Here is a 16,760-nt window from a genome sequence, read left to right as displayed (position 1 = left end):
CTTTCTTTCTTCTTTTTCTCTTCTTGCTTCTTCTTTCTTTCTTTCTTCGTTTCTTTCTTTCTTTCTGTTCTTCTTTTCTTTTTCTTTCTTTTCTTTTCTTTTCTTTCTTTCTTTCTTTTTTCTTTCTTTCTTTTCTTTCTTTTCTTCTTCTTTCTTTCTTTTCTTTCTTTCTTTCTTTACAGGATTTCCTTGTGTAGCCCTGGTTGTCCTGGACTCACTTTGTAGACCAGGCTGGTCTTGAACTCACAGAGATCCTCCTGCCTCTGCCTCCCAAGTGCTGGGATTAAAGGCGTGCACCACCATGCCCAGATTGATCACTTAGGTTTTCAAGTATGGTTTTCTGTAGATATATATGGTTAGCTTTTTTCTGGTTACATTTGTCAAATACACACTAACATTTATGCTTCAGTTTGCCATCAGAAATGGTGCAAGTTTATAACAGTATAGGGGATGCCTGGAGATTCAGTCAGAGTTCCTGTGTATCCTTGACCAGGAAGAACACACAAACTTATACCTCCTTCACAAACTATAGTGCAGAAGCTCTCTGCCTCACTCTTTCTCCCCTTTCTTCTCTCCCCCCCCACATTTATTATTTATTTATTAGTGTGTGTGTGCACACGCATGTGCATGTACGTGTACTTGATTCTTTTCACTCACCTCTATGGGTTCTAGGGATTAGACTCAGGTCCTTAGGTCTGAACAAGGGCTTTCACTGTCTGAATCATTCAGCCTGCCCTTTCTCTGGTAGATCTCCCATTGTAACCCAGGCTGGCTCAACCTCTTTGTTTTCTTACCTCAACCTCTCAGTGCAGAGGTCTTTTCTTTGAAGTCTTTTTACACAGCTCTTGTAAATAGTTCTCACGATGTCTCCCCTTCCCGTAGTCGTGGAGAGAGGCCTTTAAATGTCCATAAAAGAAGACTGATTTATTGAAACTTAATTGCAGAAATCAGTCATGTTCCTGGCGCTGATAGTCTGTGTCCGTCTGACTCTGGCATTGCCTCACAACGTTGAAACATGATCAAGATGCAGGCAGAGGGACAGCTGCAGGCAGGGCAGGCTGCTGGAGGGCCTGTGTTGTTAGCAACAGCCCTGCTAAGCAATGCACTTTGTTCATTGGGTCTGGACATGATTGTGTCCCATTGGAACGATGAACAAGAAAGGGCCAGCAGTCTTTGCAAACAAATCTTGAGCTTCCTAACCAACTCGACACAATTGTTTTATTCATAGACAGACTTCCCTGGCAGGTCTCTTGACTTTCCAGTAAAACTAGTCAATTCATAAGGTTACCATTAAAATTATTTTAAACCGACAGGAACCTCAGTTGCCAGAATGAATTATTGATCTCAGGGAATTATCATCTGACTTTATTTATTTACTTATTTATTCATCTACTTATTTATAGATAAGGGCTCATGCACTCAGGCTGGCTGCAGACTTGCTAAGGAGCCATGAATGGCTTTGAAATTCTGATCCTCCTGCCCTTTGCTCCTCAGATCAGCCACCATATCTGTTTAGTGCAGTTTGAACCCAGGGCTTCGTGCGTGGGAGTCAAGTACTCTACCAATTGAGCTACTCAGCATCAGCCGATTTTTTTTTTTAATTAAAGATTTTTTTTTTCTGCGATGTTGGCAAATGCAATTTCAAACCTGGCACTATGGTTTAATGAGGGAAGTATCTTCCAGTTGGTTCTTTGTTGTCAATAATGAGGAATCACTTTGTAAATGATTATTGATGGTTTTTTTATTTGGTTGTTGGAGACATGGTCTTCTGTAGCTCTGGCTGACCTTGAACTCACTTTGGGGCTGACCATGACCTTGAAATCCTGATCCTCCTGCCTCCACTTTCCAAGTGCTGGGATTCCAGACATATGTCACCATACTCTGCTTCTAAAATACAAAGTATCAAAAGAAAGAAAGTGGATTTAGACCCCAAACATCTAATGTTGCAGCTTTAGGCAAAAACTTATCTGGGACTGTGAAGCTAGACTTTGTACTGGATGGAAACCTGAACACAAATTCTTCTCGGCAAACATTATCCTTTGTCCATTGCATGTTCTGTGCCAAGTTACTAAACAAACAGAGGAATAAAAGCCATCTGGGGCAATCTAGGTGAACACTGGGTGTGTGTGGGGGGATGTGTGATTTGAGCTGGTTTCTTGTCTACATTCAGAGCAGATAGGAGCCTCGTTAACCACAGAAATACTGAAATGTGCTCAGGAAGGCTAACGTTATAAAACCAGCACGTCTCCGTTGCAGGGACAAAAGCCCTCAAAATGGCTGTCAAAACTGCATCTGTACCTCCAGTGGGACAGACAGTACCAATGTTTTAAAATGAGTGCTTTGTAATGAGCATGTTTAATGAGATTCATTTCTGGAGTATTTAGCTCATGAAATAATTCCTAAGGAGTTGGTGTCAGAGCAAGGCCTGCATATTTACTGGCTGACATTTTCAGTTGTAGGCCACAAAGACATCCTGAAAACACAAGTCTAAAAGTGAAACCTTTGTCATTCTCCCATGCTTCTCCAGAGGGTCCTAGAAACCTACAAGTAGAACACTATGATAGGAAGATTTGGGCCCAGGGGTCCCGCTCAAACTAAGGCACCAGCCAAGGACAATACAGGCGGTAAACTTCAAACCCCTACCCAGATCTAGCCAGTGGTCAGAACATTCTCCACAGTTGAGTGGAGAGTAGGATATGACTTTCTCATGTACTCTGGTGCCTCACATTTGACCATGTCCCCTGGAGGGGGAGACCTGGTGGCACTCAGAGGAAGGACAGCAGGTGACCAAGAAGAGACTTGATACCCTATGAGCATATACAGGGGGAGGTAATCCCCCTCAGGGACAGTCATAGGGGAGGGGAGTAAGGGGAAAAGGGGAGAGAGGGAAGAATGGGAGGACACAAGGGATGGGATAACCATTGAGATGTAACAAGAATAAATTAATAATAAAAAATTAAAAAAAAAAATGAAACCTGAGTCAGCCATGATGGCTCATGCCTATAACCCCAGCACTCAGTTGCTGTCAATTCAAGGCCAGCGTGGGCTACATAGCAACTTCCAGTTCAGCTTGGGCTACAAAGAGTATCTCAAATATTGTACTGAAAAAGAAGACTGAATTATGGTTTATGTCCCCATCTTTATTTCCTATCTGTGTAGCCTACTGCAGGAAACGGGTAATTATGAGTCTATGATGGAAGGATGAGGGGCCTGTGGTAGCTTAAGGGGGCAATGTCTTCCACAGACTCCTAAGTTTGAACAGTTGCTTTCCAGCAGTTGTTGGAGTGATATTGCTTTTGAAGGTTATGGAACCTTTCTAGAAGGTGGAGCCTTGCTAGGGGAGGTGGGTCACTGGCCTTAAATTGAATAGCCAGGCCCCCACTTCCTGTCTAGCTCTCTGCAATGTGTCCAGCAACCTCATGCTCCTGCCATCATGCCTTCCCCATTGAGATGGACTGGATCCCTTGAAGCTCTAAGCCAAAATTAAATCCATCCTTTCTGAAGTGGCTTCTTTTTAGGGTTTTTGTTTTTTGTTTTGGTTCTGAGGAAAACAATATACTCTTTATGGTTACTAAAAAAAACAAAAGAAATTCTAACTATTCATCTTAAATATTTTTCTGCTGAGTCACGTGAAAACTCTTATTTGTCTGTGTAGCCCTAAGACAAAGGGCAAGGGAAGAGGGCGAAGGAACCACTCTGGATGTGATGACTGTCAAGCACTCCAGAGATGCTCAAGCAAGCGGAGTACAGTAGTCAGAGCAAGCTGCTGCAGCTATCACTTCGCCTGCTGCTGCTTCTGCCTGTGAGAGGGACTCATGACCCCGGACCCTAGCTTCTGCCTCTTTTAAAATGACAACATTATCAATACAGAGTTGTGCTTTCTGAGACGGTGATATAAACATTTCCAATGAGTGAGCCATGTCTCTAACTTATTTGTGTGTTTGTGAGTATGTGCAAGTGTGTGTGTGTGTGTTGGCATGCATATTCCTGATGTACAGGTAGAGTTCAGAGGACAACTTACATAGGCTAGTTCTCTCTTCCTACCATGTGATTGCTTGGAGATTAAACTTAGGTTGTGAGACTTAGTTATCAGCACCTCCAACTGCTGAGCCATCTTTCTGGCCCTGTAATTTCTTTTTTTTCTTTTCTAGACAGTGTATCACCTTCTATCTCTGCTGACCCTAAACAAATGAACAAACAAACAAGCAAACCAAACCAAAACCACCTCCCCGCAAAAAACCAAACCATAATTCATTTCAGAATTTAAACAATTAGTTTTTACTTAGTATAATTTTACTGTTCAAAAATTGTATTTACTAAAGCCACAACATTATTCATAAGCACAGAACTTTTATAGCAAAACCTTGATACACAAACATCAGTGACCTGAATACTATATGGATATAGAAGCTATTCAAAAGCTGAAAATGATATTCAGAGAGGCTCTCATAGGCACAATCCAGCTCCCATTGGTTCCCGAAGCATTGCACTACACTTCGTTACACATGACCCAAAAAGCTGCAGAGTTCTCGGCCGTGTACAGAGACAAGACATGGAGAGTATTGTTGCTTACCTGAAAAAAGCGTGCACTGTCAAGACCAGAAAACCAGAGCAGAGCCAAATAACACTCATTGTGGGAAGCAATGGTCTAGCGTCTGTCTGTCCGTGTGTCTGTCCGTCTTTGAGGCTGGTTAGCTGACTAGTGGCAACTGAGCCTGGTAGATGGAAAAGGAGCTCATCTCTAGTAAGTAATAGAGGTATGTATGGGGTATCTGAGAATACGAGCGACTTCAAAACTTGAAGCATAGATTGAGCTATTCTTGGAGCAGAACCACGAGGTATTACATAGCAAATAAGAGTTTTCAAGTGACTCAGCAGAAAAATATTTAGGATGAATAGTTAGAATTTCTTTTGTGGTTTAGTAACCATAAAGGGCATATTGTTTCCCCCAGGACCAAGAAACTGAGTTTGGTCCTTAGAATTTTCTTCTTTGTGTGTATGTGTGTATCTTTGTAAAAGCATGGTTGAAGTATATTCATGCTGACAGGATATTCACACTGATAAAGGCTAACATGTAAAAATTAAAAGTAGAGTTGCATTTTTCAGGGCATAAGGCTATTTCATCATATTAAAATTGTCTAAAAGGTGAAAACATACATAGATTCTCTAAGGCTCCAATTTTTAACTAGCAATTAAGACTAAATGAAGAAACAAATGGGGCTTTTATTTACCAGTCACAGTGTTCATGATATGATGGGGACAGAATTCTTTTTTTTAAATTCTGCTGTGCTCACTAGGTATCATGTGAAACTAAAATCACACACAAATCATGATCAAATGTTAAATATTTCAAAATGCCCACAAAAGCGTGCCAGAAAAGACAGTTTCCACAGCATAGGACTGCAGGTTGCTGACACAGAGGCAGGGGCTGTGCTGAAATCTAGCTCCTATTAACTGCTTGCTTCTCTTTGCTAGAGGAGACTCGGGGAAGGGTATCATCTCTGGGATGTTAGGCCATAATTTCTGCAGGTTCGGTGACCAGCTTGGATCCATCCCATATTGTCTTGAACTGCTCAGGAATGGGAAATTCTCTCTGGAAAAAGTTGAGAAGAACAGAGTTATTTATGTGAAAGGTTCCTTTTGAGACAGGTAGAAGGCAGGCTGAAGGGTGTTGTGTGATGGGCAAAAGAAATTGCATTGAATAACCCGAATCCATTCTGTACAGAGAGGGCTCAGTCACATGCAGACCTTTGTGGTCTGTGACCACATGCTGGGATCATCCTTGTGGTTAGCACTTATAAAGAACCAGGCTTGCTTTTTGAGACAAGTCTCACATACTCAGGCAACCTCTGAACTTATAATGTACTTGACTGGGGCTGACCAATCCTCCTGCCTCTACCTCCTGAGTTATCGGATTTTGGGTGTGTGCCACAGGTTAATGTAGAACTCAGGGCCTCATTCATGATAGGCAGATACCACACCTGAGCTATACACTGAGCCTCAAGTTAGGCTTATGATACACGTACAATTTCAGGCGATCTTGAAAGACCTCACGAGCTCAGTGCTGCTGAGATGCATCTGCAGGGAACAGAGGCTTGGGAGGATGACAGCACCAGTGAGAAGACTAAGCAGTGTGCAAGCCCGAGCAGTGTCTTTTAGTCATTGGTCCATCTCCATCAAACCTGGACATGCATTGAGTCATCCTGCGACCTTATTAACATGCAGATTCTGATTCCGCAAGGCTGGGAAGGGAAGGAGAAGCCCTGGTCTTCTCAGGGGACGTCAGTGTGGGAATGGGGCCCAGACTTATCTACTGTTTGAGACATTGTAAAAATGTTGTTAAGGCATGAGAACACGGGCACAAGTGCACGTGAAAACACACAGGCACACACGCATGCACACACAGGCACGCACGCATGCACAAGCTGAAGCCCCTCAGTTCTGGCATCTAGAGCCTCATTAGACTTCCCTGAACAGTCTTGAGAAGTGATTCATTTACTTATATTTTGCTGCAATAAGGAAAGAATTCTAGAATGAAAATCTTCAGTAGAAGGGCCGAATTATTTTGGACACAGGGTCTTGTGCTTTGTAGTCCAGGCTGGCTTTGAACTTATGATCCCCCTACCCCAAACTCCAGAGAACTAAGACTATGGACGTATGTCACAGACTTCAGTCTACAATAGTAATACCTTGAGCAATCTAATGTCGCTTCTGGTGCACTTCCTTGAGTGTAAACAAAGCTTTGTGTGTTCTCAAGTGGAATGCCGCAAGCCTGGAGTTGCGGATGGAACCCAGGCCCTGACGCGTGCTAGGAACACATATCTCTGAGCTCCATGCCCAGCCATAAGGTGCTGCAGCATCAAGAAGACCGATACATGCACAGCCCTTCTCTGGGAGGCTGGTTCCTGTCAGGATGAAGCAGGCCCAGCGTCCATTCTCACATCCTAACACCCAAGGCAAGGTCTGTATTGCTCCCTTCCATCTCCTGTTGGAAAATGTGGGAAGATATCCAACAACTTGAGGGAGCAAAGTCACTGACCCAAACATGCAAGACTATTTTTTAATTCAAAAACCCAGGCCTTGATTCTATTTCATTCTCTAGGTCAGTGGTCCTCAACCTTCCCAATGCTGTGGACTTTTAATACAGTTCCTCTTGTTGTGATAACCCCCAGGCATAAAATTATTTTTGTTGCTATTTTATAACTGTGATTTTGCCACTGTTACGAATTGTAATATAAATATCTGAGCTACAGGGTATCTGATATTTGACCCCTCTGAAAGGGTTGTTTGACCCTAAGGGGCTCAGACTCACAGGTTGAGAACTGCTACTTCTAAGCCAATGGGTCTCAATCTGGGCCCCGTACTGGAATCCACCTGAACATCTTCAACAATTACAGATGCCTGGCATTGTGCTCTGAAACTACTCAATGAGTTTGAAGTGCTCATCCAAACCCCATGGCTTGTCTTAACTGATCCCATACAGCTGAACATTCTGCTTAAACAGCTACAAAGACCACGGATGGCCCAACATATGGCTGTCCTTCCCTCTGCCTGTCTGTATTGGCTGAAAACCCAAGAGGGAATGCTTGCCTAGTTTAGGATTAGGGTCTCCACACCCCAAGTGCTGAATCAATGACCCATTGTTTGCAGGGGTTTGTGCTTTAAGCTCAGAGGAGGGATTCTAGGCTGCAGCAGGTGGTATTTGCAGGTAGATAGAGCTGAAGAAAGTACTGATGGAGACGGATAATCTCTGCTTAAGGAAATCAACCTGCCTTGCTGATTGCAGCTTGCAATCTACAGTTAGCTGGGAACTGACCCACCTGGCTGATGCCGCCCCTCTCCTGAAAGCACACTTACTGAGTTTCTTATTTGCTGCCTCCACCTGCACCGCACAGTTAGACCTAGAATTCTCCACGTTGTTTCTCTTCCTACTTCCACATAATAACAGCCAGCAGATCTGCTGGACTTCAGAATTTAAAACAAAACCAAACAAGGACGAGATTTACTCAACTGTACTCAACTTTAACATGTGAGGACATCTACGTGGTTCTTCTAGAAGCGGCTTCACTGGGGAGAGGATGTAAGGAAAGGAAATGCTGGCTGAATTACTTGGGCTACTGTTCCTAAATGGGGGGATTCAGTGGGCTGGTGGTATGAGGGCTGACTTGGGAGCTTGCTAAGAATCAAGATTCTGGCGCTGGGGAGATGGCTCAGTGAGCAAGTTGCATGTCTGTCTAAGCAGGAGGGCCTGAGTTTGAATCTCCCAAACTCAATAACTCATGCCTGCCAAACTCAGCTCTTCTATGATGAGGCGGAAGGAGGATGGAGGATAACTTCCGGAAGCTCAGAAGCATGCTTACACAGTGGCTAACGAGAGCCTGGCCTCAGATATGGTGGAAGAAAGCAAGGCTTGACACCTGAGGTTTTTCTCTGACTCCCACACATGTCATGGCGTGGATGTAATCCCCCACAGTGTACACAAAGAACCCAGATTCCAGGCCTCCTTGTGAAGCTTCTGAATCCAGCCCTGGTGGGTTGGTTTGTTTGTTTCCAGAGTTTGGAGTCCACCTTTGTGTTGAGCACCCCAGTAGATCCTTACGATAAGAGGAGCACTGTAACATTTTTGGCTCGGGTGCAGGGAAGCACATAGGTCTACATTTCTTCCCCTCCCTCCCTCTTAACCTCCAAAGCCCCTCTCTTCACTCGTTTTCTTCCGTCAGAGAAAAGGAAAACATTGAGTCCTACATAGCGGGAACTCAGATGCGAAGACCCTGCTCATCTAAGCCAAGATTAGCCAAGCGTCTCCAGATACAAACGCAGGCGCTAACGGGAGAGGGGCCGCATGGAAGGGGTTTCCCCATTTCCCTCGCCTGCCTGTGAAGTTGTTTACAAATGAAACACATTCGATGGTAGCTGGTGAGCCACTCTCGGAGAATGCTGACGTGAACAAGCGACAGACCGTTTCTGGACAGGTTTTCGGAAGGTACTTACATAATCGTCACCCCGAGGGATCAGGACATTCATCTCGGATGACTTGGCACTCACGATCTCACAATCTAGCGCGTCTTCACTGAGGTACAGGTGGCACCCTTCTGTCTTATTAATGGAAAGTGTTGGCACTCTCCCCATTACCTGAAAAAAGAAAAGAAAAAAGAAGGGGGTGGGGAACCAAAGCAATGAAATAAAAATGATCATGTACCCAAGAAGTTACTCTTTAGAATTCCTCCTGAATTTAGCTTTAGGACTCACGGGACAGTGGGCTCTCTGTCTCTGTCTGTCTGTCCATCTGCGTCTGTCTGTCTGTCTCCGTCTCTCTGTCTGCATGCAGGCTAAGTGTCATTTGGGGACAAAATGAAAGGACTACAACAGGGGGAATCCTAACCGCCCAGGGTCTCTTTCTTGAGATGAAATTAAGGAATTAATTTGGAGGCAGCAGCTCAACTGTTCAGAAAAGCCTCACAGGGGCCCCTGTTAGTGAACTGAAATGCATATCTGATTTCACGATAAGAGAAACAGAATTCATTTGCTTAAAATTTAAGTTTGACAGTTATCTCTGAGACTGGGGCTAAAACAAATATCCATACAGACACTGAACAATAAGATCAATTTCGAATAGAGGCCAAATAGAATAGAAGCCGAGCAGATTGTTCCCAATCTTAAGAAAAAGTAAGAAACTCTCCAATTCTTCTCACGTAAGTCATTTGCTGGGTAAGAATGCGAGGGCTGAAGGTGAAGGGCCAATGAGATAGGGGTCTAGGTATTTCAAAATGCACTCGTCTCAGGAGCTCAACCTGGGGACATTCCCTCAGACAATCGGGACCCTGTGCAAGAGGAGGCAGAATTTTGTACTGTTTACAAATATCTAGGTCCGGTAAAAATTCAGACCAGTTTTAAATTTCTCCTCTATCAATCAGTTTTCAAACCTTGCCCCCAACCTCCACAGGGGTTTACCATTCTCCCAAAGACCTTACTACAACTCTAGAACACTCCTTCTTGTAATGGTAATTAAAGCAAAAAAGCCATCTCTCCTTTCAAGTAGAAGAAAAGGCTAGTCTACAAACCAAAGGAGCAAGTTCTGCTGGTGGTACAGGTGCCCTAAAGAATTCCTCGAGGGGCATCCAGCTGGGTCGCTGTGCTTCTCACTCCTCCTCTGGCTCCACAGAAACTGGATACTGAGTTGGAATTGAACCCCAGACCAAGAGAAAGGTTGAGCTGGGTAGTTCAAGGCCAGGGAAGAACAGGCAGGGATCCCTCTGCCTGAAGTAAAATAGTTTAAGTGTGTGTGTGTGTTAAAAATGTGTCAGTAAGCTGGGTGTGATTATGCATGCCTGTAATCCTAGCACTCAAGGAGGCAGAGGCAGGTGGATCTCTGTGAGTTCCAGGCCAGCCTGGTCTATAAAAGGGAGTCCAGGATATGTAGTCCAAGCCTACCTAACCAAGAGTGTCTCAAAAAACAAAAACAAAAACCAAAAATCAAAGTAGCCAAAGAAAAAATTCCACAGACTATGGTTGTCTGTCTTCTCCAATCTATATTTTTCTAGAACATTTTGCCAACAATAGGATTACCAAGCCAAATTATGTAAATTTAGCTTTTTCTTTTTTTAAAAGTAACATTATTGTATTAAAATCTGAAAATATACAGTTCACCTATTTTAAGTGTACAATTGGATCCTATTTCATAAATGTACAGAGTTGTGCAAGCCGCTTTTAGAACAGTTCCACCATTGTAAAAATATCTCTAACAGTCACTTACAGTTGGTCCCCATTGCAGCCGCAGGCAGGTAACTGATTTCTGCTTCAGTTGTGCCCAGGCCCTTCTCAGACAATTTACTAGGCACTTTAACTAGGTAATGGCACTCTTCAAAAATTCACTAAGTATTCAATCAAATGTTTCTCTTGTCTCTGAGTTGTTTCTGCTATCTCCCTACAGGGGCACCTTTCCGGAGGTGACTGTTCACAGTGCAGAGTCACATCCTTAAAGAGGTTACAAGATATTTCAGGCACGGAAACATACAAAGAATAATAGATACATATACTTTCTGCAGCAGTGTTATCAGTGTTACATTCTGGCTTATTCCTTTTTTGGTGTGTATGAAAATTTCCTTCCTTCCACCAGGGTGTCACGTAGCCTACGTTGGTTTTGAACTCATGGGACCAAGGATGGCTTTGAATTGCTGGTTCTTCCCCTGTCCCTACCTTCCAAGTGCTGCAGTCGCAGGTGTACACAGTTACACCTGGCTCTCTTGTGTTTGTTTGTCTGATTTTGAGATGGGGTGGGGCTGGGTAGGGGGTGGGTGTCTCACTATGGAGCCCTGGCTAGCCTGGAACTTGCTATACAGGTTTCTTAACTGTAAGGTGTCTTCACAGATGCTGGGATTGTCGGTAGGCAGCACTTACTCAACTTCTGTCCACCTCCCCCTCCCACTCCCCCCCCCCCCACTCCCCCACAAGAACTAAAACTGCACAGAATCACTGAAGCACTCTGGATACAGTCTTCCACTTTACTTGCCCTCACTTCCTCCTTATCTATCCCCTCCCTGTATGTGAGTACTCTTCTGTTGTTGTTGTTGTTTTTAAATTATTTGTTTTTGTGTGTGTTTTGCTTTTGCTTATGATCTGTCTATTGGGTGAAGTGCCCAGGAGGGCACCCTGACATGTCCTAAGTGTGCTTTATGTGTGAATTGGTTTGGACTCTCTCTCTCTCTCTCTCTCTCTCTCTCTCTCTCTCTATATATATATATATATATATATATATATATATATATCTATATCTATATATATATATATATCTATATCTATCTATCTATATATATATATATATATATGTTTGTTTTTTGTTTTTTTTTTTTTTTTTTTTTTTTAGGTTTTTTGACATAAGGTTTCTCTGTGTAACAGTCCTGGCTGTCCTGGACTTGCTTTTGTAGACCAGGCTGGCCTCGAACTCACAGTGATCCTCCTGCCTCTGCACTTTTTACGTCTCTGAATTGTCAATACTCTCTGCTCGCTTTTTTTTTCTTTTCTATTAGGCCTCAAGTCTTGAGTCTCACTTTTTGGTCTGTGTTAGGTCTTTACATGCTCTGTGTGCAAATGCTTCCTGATTATCTACATTTCGAATTCCTCAATCCACAGCTGGCCTTCTAGTGTTGCATATCATATCTTCTGTTGAATATATATTAAGAAATTTATGGAGTGTGTGTGTGTGTGTGTGTGTGTGTGTGTGTGCACATGAGCGTGTTACCAAGAATCACATCTAGGAAGGCCCTTACCCACGCTGTGTAATCACTTCACCACTGAACTCAATCCCCAGCCCAGTATTTTAACTTTCACAGAGTTAGATTAACCAGTTGTTTTCTTTATGGATTGTGGTTTTGAAACTTAGGACAATGTCTAACCATGATGCCATAAAGTGTTTTTTTTTTTTTTAGTGTATGTTAATGTAATTGAAAGTATTTAATTTAGAAATCAGAACCTTACTTTAATGTATGGCATGAAGTGGAGATTCAGCAGTTGTTTTATTTTTAGTATTTCCTTAAAACATTCTATATGTATGAGTGCTTTGCCTGCATGCTTCTCTGTGTACCAAGTGTGTGCAGTACTTGTGGAAGCCAGATAAGGGCTTCAGATCATGTGACTGGAGTTACATGTGGTTGTGAGATACCATCTGAGTATTGGGAACCACACCTGGGTCCTCTGGAAGAGCAGCCAGTGCACTTAACTGCTGAGCCATCTCTCCAGCCCCTCAGTGTTGTTTTCCCACAAAAATAATCAACTATTCTAAAACCCATTTCAATGTATTTTTTTAAAAATCCCAACCATGTAATACCTTAAGATGACTCAATTCACCTTGTTCATCTGCTTTCAAATTATTTTATCTAGTTTTTAAAAAAACATCTTATTTTCTTTGTGCATTGTGTGTCTCATGTGTGTCTGTGTGTGAGCCTGTGCACGTGAGCCTGTGCATGTGAGCTTGGTACCCGTAGAGTTCAGATGAGTATGTCAGGTGTCCTGGAGCTGGAGTTACAGGCAGTTGTGGGCAGCTTATTTGGCTGTTCCTAGGAGAGCTAAATTCAGGTCCTCTACAAGAGCAGAACTCGATTGTCACCACCCAGCCACCCCTCCAGCTCTACTTTTCTTGTACACTTAGCTTCCAAACAAATTCCAAGTTTTTTTTTTCTTCTTTAATAAAAAGCCTTGTGGAAATATTTGAGATTTGCTAGACTTACAGATTAAATAAAGAGAGAGAAATGATATGAATGTCTTTTTGGTCATTTAATTTATAACTAATTCTGTGTTCTTTATACATATCTTCCATTTGTCTTGTTGATTTATTGCTCGGTCCCCTTCAGTTTTGTTGCTATTCTGAATCTTATTTTGTGTTACATTTCCTAATGCTTATTTGTGGTGTCAAGAGATGATGTTGCCTTTTTTTCCCCTGCTTAACTGTCTTGCTGTATAGTTTATTAAGTCTCTTGGCTTTTTATATAAAACAGTCATTTCATTGTCATACAAAGGCATTTTAGATGCAGAGGCAGGCAGATCTCTGTGAGTTTGAGGCCAACCTGGTCTACAAAGCAAGTCCAGCACGGCCAAGGCTACACAGAGAGACCCTCTCTTGGGGGGGAAAAAAAAGACATTTTAATCTCTTCCTTTTCAATTTTGTTTCTCCGTTATTTTTCTTATCTTATTGAGGAGTTAGGACCCTTTGATGATGCTTGAGCAGAAATATGGGCAGGAAGAGAGCTCTCGCTTTTGATGTCAATAGCAGTTCTTCACAATGGACTATGACCTTACTGTAGGACCTCAAGAGATACCCTTATTTGATTACTGCACACTGTGTAACCTGCCATTTCCTGGGATTATCAGATGTGTAGTAGAGCTGGCATCCCTTCCCAGATTTCAGGATGCCCAATCAGCACTGTTGCCATACGGCAGACATAAACAAAGGAAACTTCTTCAACAGCAAGGTAAATACACAAATGTAATACATGCAATTAAATGAGTTCTAATTAAGGTGCGAATGGAGAGAAACTCAGGAAAGAGAAAGATTTACATAACTGAAATCTAATTTTGTCAGTCATCATGAGGAAACACCAGACTTTAAAGGGTAATTAACAATATGCAAATGACATAATTAATGAGAAAAGTTGGGCTTGGCCCAAAGTGAGAATCCTTTGGATTTTTGTGTTGTAAAAGCCTATGTAAGAAAATCAGAATTACTATAGGAGTATAGATTTCCTCTTGTTTCTGAAAATTCAATTCCAATCCTACTTACTCCCTGGGTTGTTTTTCTGATTATGTCATTGATTCTGTACATTCCCCCTTCTTCCTCAGGGCCATTTCCCCCAATGTGAATATTATTCTAGGATAGTCTCTCAATATTCTTTATTTTTGTGGTAACTGATTCATCCAGTCGTGCACTCAGCAACATTTACTAGGTGTCTACAGTATTCAGATGTTATTAAGTCGGCTTTGCTTTCTTTTTTAGTGCTGGATAGAACCCAGAGTCCTGTGTGTGTCTATGTGTGCCACCGACTAACTAATAGCAGCACAGAATAAAGATGGGGCTTCCCCAGAGAGGCGATGGCAGAGCTGTGTTTACAGAGAGCAGAAATGGGATGCTTTCTGGGTGGGCATGAGGAACAAGTCCCTTACTTTGTCCCCTACAGGAAGATGAATGGTCCATGCAAAGCCATGGCCAGTGCACAGCCTGGCTGTAGAGGCTGCTCACCTGGATCTGAACGTCCTTGGAGTTGATCACTTCCACAATGCCCACCACGTTATCAAACACCAGACCAAACTTCTTGCAATTATCTAAAAGGGGAAGATAACACTCCGGTAAACGTACATGGTGTGTTTCTGTAACACAGCTTATCTCAGCAAATGCACAGCCTGAGTTTTGCCTACCGACAGTGATGGAATTTATTTTTCCCTTTATCTGAAGAGTGGATTTGTCACACTTGAAAATGTAAGCCACTTGTTTCAGCTCAGTCTCTGAGATGACAAGGTCATTCCTGTCCTCTTGGTATTCCTAAAGGTAAAACAGACATGGACATTAAACATAAACCGAAAGATACTGCGACTCCACAGAGTGCTGACCTTGCTAGAGGCTTCAACAGCATTGTGGCTTTCAGCATGCTTTCTTCCAGAACATTCTCCTTATGGAGAGACCTCCAGGTCTTAGCTGTCCATTGTAATCATGAGAGTGGGTGAACCACAGCTTGGAAGTGGGCGTCAGTTTGCTGAGAGGAGGAAAAGGAAGTGGGACTGCCATGGGTTAGTGTGGAGAGAACCATGTGGCCAGGAGGAATTTACTCAGAGGATTGGCAGTGTTGGAGAGAAGCAGCTTAGATGAAAAGAATAAGCAAGTATTTATGTAACTACGGATGGGAAGGAGCCTAGATAGAAATGGTTAAAGCAAATGGCCCAGGATGTGAGGCTGGGAGGTAACAAGGTAGCTTAGGGGGTAGTATCTGCCCAGCCCTAGGCTTGCAGCATATTAAAAATGCAACAGGTGTCTCTGACCTTTATTGAAATGGTTAATATTAGTATGGTTAATAATATGGTTAATATTAAACACCGTAATAGTTATAGGCTATTAATAATTAGTTTCAGGATAGCCAGGGCTACACAGAGAAACCCCATCTCCGTGAAACCAAATAAACTGAAAGTAACCTCCCCCCAAAAGAACATTCTAGAAAGTAGAAGGAAAGAATGAATTGGAGCTACCGAAAAAAATGTATGCAAGCCCGGAGAAGTACCTAATTTCTCATTCTAGGCAGCATTTTTGCACCTTGGCGTTTCATTTGGAAAACCCCATGTCTTTAGGAAATGGTTTTAGGTGTTCAGAAGTTGGCTTTAGCTGGGTGGATCAGAGTAAATGTTAGAGAGCTTCACTCACCACCCTCCATTTCTTCCCTTCCAGCTCGAACACTGGAGCATGCTTCTGAGGAGAATTTGATTTTGGAGCGGTGGGACTTGGAGTGTGGTTTTTGGTTGGAGATTGAATTTGTCCTTGAGCCCTTAGGCTGGGATTCTTGTACGTCTTCTGGTCATCTGTGACATGCCGGAGCCCTAGGAAGGTGTGACAGATAGTTTTAACTGTCGATTTACCCTAAGATAGAGTCACCATGAAAGAGTATTTCAGTAAGAGACTGTGTAGATCAGGCTAGCCTTTGGGCATATCTGTGGGGGTTGTCAGCATGGAAATTGGTGACACCATCCTGGTTTCGGACCTTGGACTATACAAGAGTAGAGAAAACTAGCTAAATACTAACTAAGCGTGCATGTGTTCATTTGCTCTCTGCTCTCGACTGTGACATGACTAGTTGCTTCAAGTTCCTGCCTTGACTCCCCCTCAGTGATGGACTGTAATCTTGAATTGTAAGCCAAAGAAACCCTCTCTCCCTTAAAGTCACCATTGTCAGGGTAGTTTACCACAGCAAAAGGAAGCAAGCTAAAACAGAGGATGGCACAAGGTAGGTCCATTTCTCCCCACTGCACGAAAGGGGAAATAAGTACCCACCATGTAAAGCACGCAAGAACTTGTGGCACTCCTGTCTTCATGCCACTCCAGTGCTCAAGGTCTAGATTGAAAGAAACCTTGTGTGTATTTTTTTTTAATTGAGCATTGTTGTTTGGATGTAAATGTCCTTCAAAGCCCATGGAAAACTTGATCTCCAGATCATAATTCTCTCTTGCGGGGTGGGGTGGGGTGGGGGGAGGGGTGCTGTGGAACCTCTAGGTTTGATTGAAAGTTTAAG

At 42.9% G+C, this 16,760-nt stretch overlaps 1 protein-coding gene across 1 annotated transcript in view; it reads right to left on the bottom strand.

Annotated features, from left to right (window-relative positions):
* Positions 1-5,265: 5,265 nt before the first annotated feature.
* Positions 5,266-16,760, bottom strand: part of Cap2 (cyclase associated actin cytoskeleton regulatory protein 2) — a 143,700-nt gene continuing 132,205 nt past the window's right edge. Inside the window, exons 9-13 of the mRNA XM_051170794.1 lie at positions 15,899-16,071; positions 14,905-15,028; positions 14,729-14,811; positions 8,992-9,132; positions 5,266-5,593 (exon numbers count right to left, since the gene is read on the bottom strand). Of these exons, the coding sequence (XP_051026751.1) occupies positions 5,510-5,593; positions 8,992-9,132; positions 14,729-14,811; positions 14,905-15,028; positions 15,899-16,071 (605 nt within the window). The 3' untranslated portion in view covers positions 5,266-5,509. The remainder of the gene's footprint in view (positions 5,594-8,991; positions 9,133-14,728; positions 14,812-14,904; positions 15,029-15,898; positions 16,072-16,760) is intronic.

Source organism: Acomys russatus, chromosome 3 (genome assembly GCF_903995435.1).
Source record: "Acomys russatus chromosome 3, mAcoRus1.1, whole genome shotgun sequence".
Taxonomy (NCBI): domain Eukaryota; kingdom Metazoa; phylum Chordata; class Mammalia; order Rodentia; family Muridae; genus Acomys; species Acomys russatus.
The sequence above is the reverse complement of the archived record's forward strand: the minus strand, read 5'-3'. Positions and strand labels throughout refer to the sequence as shown.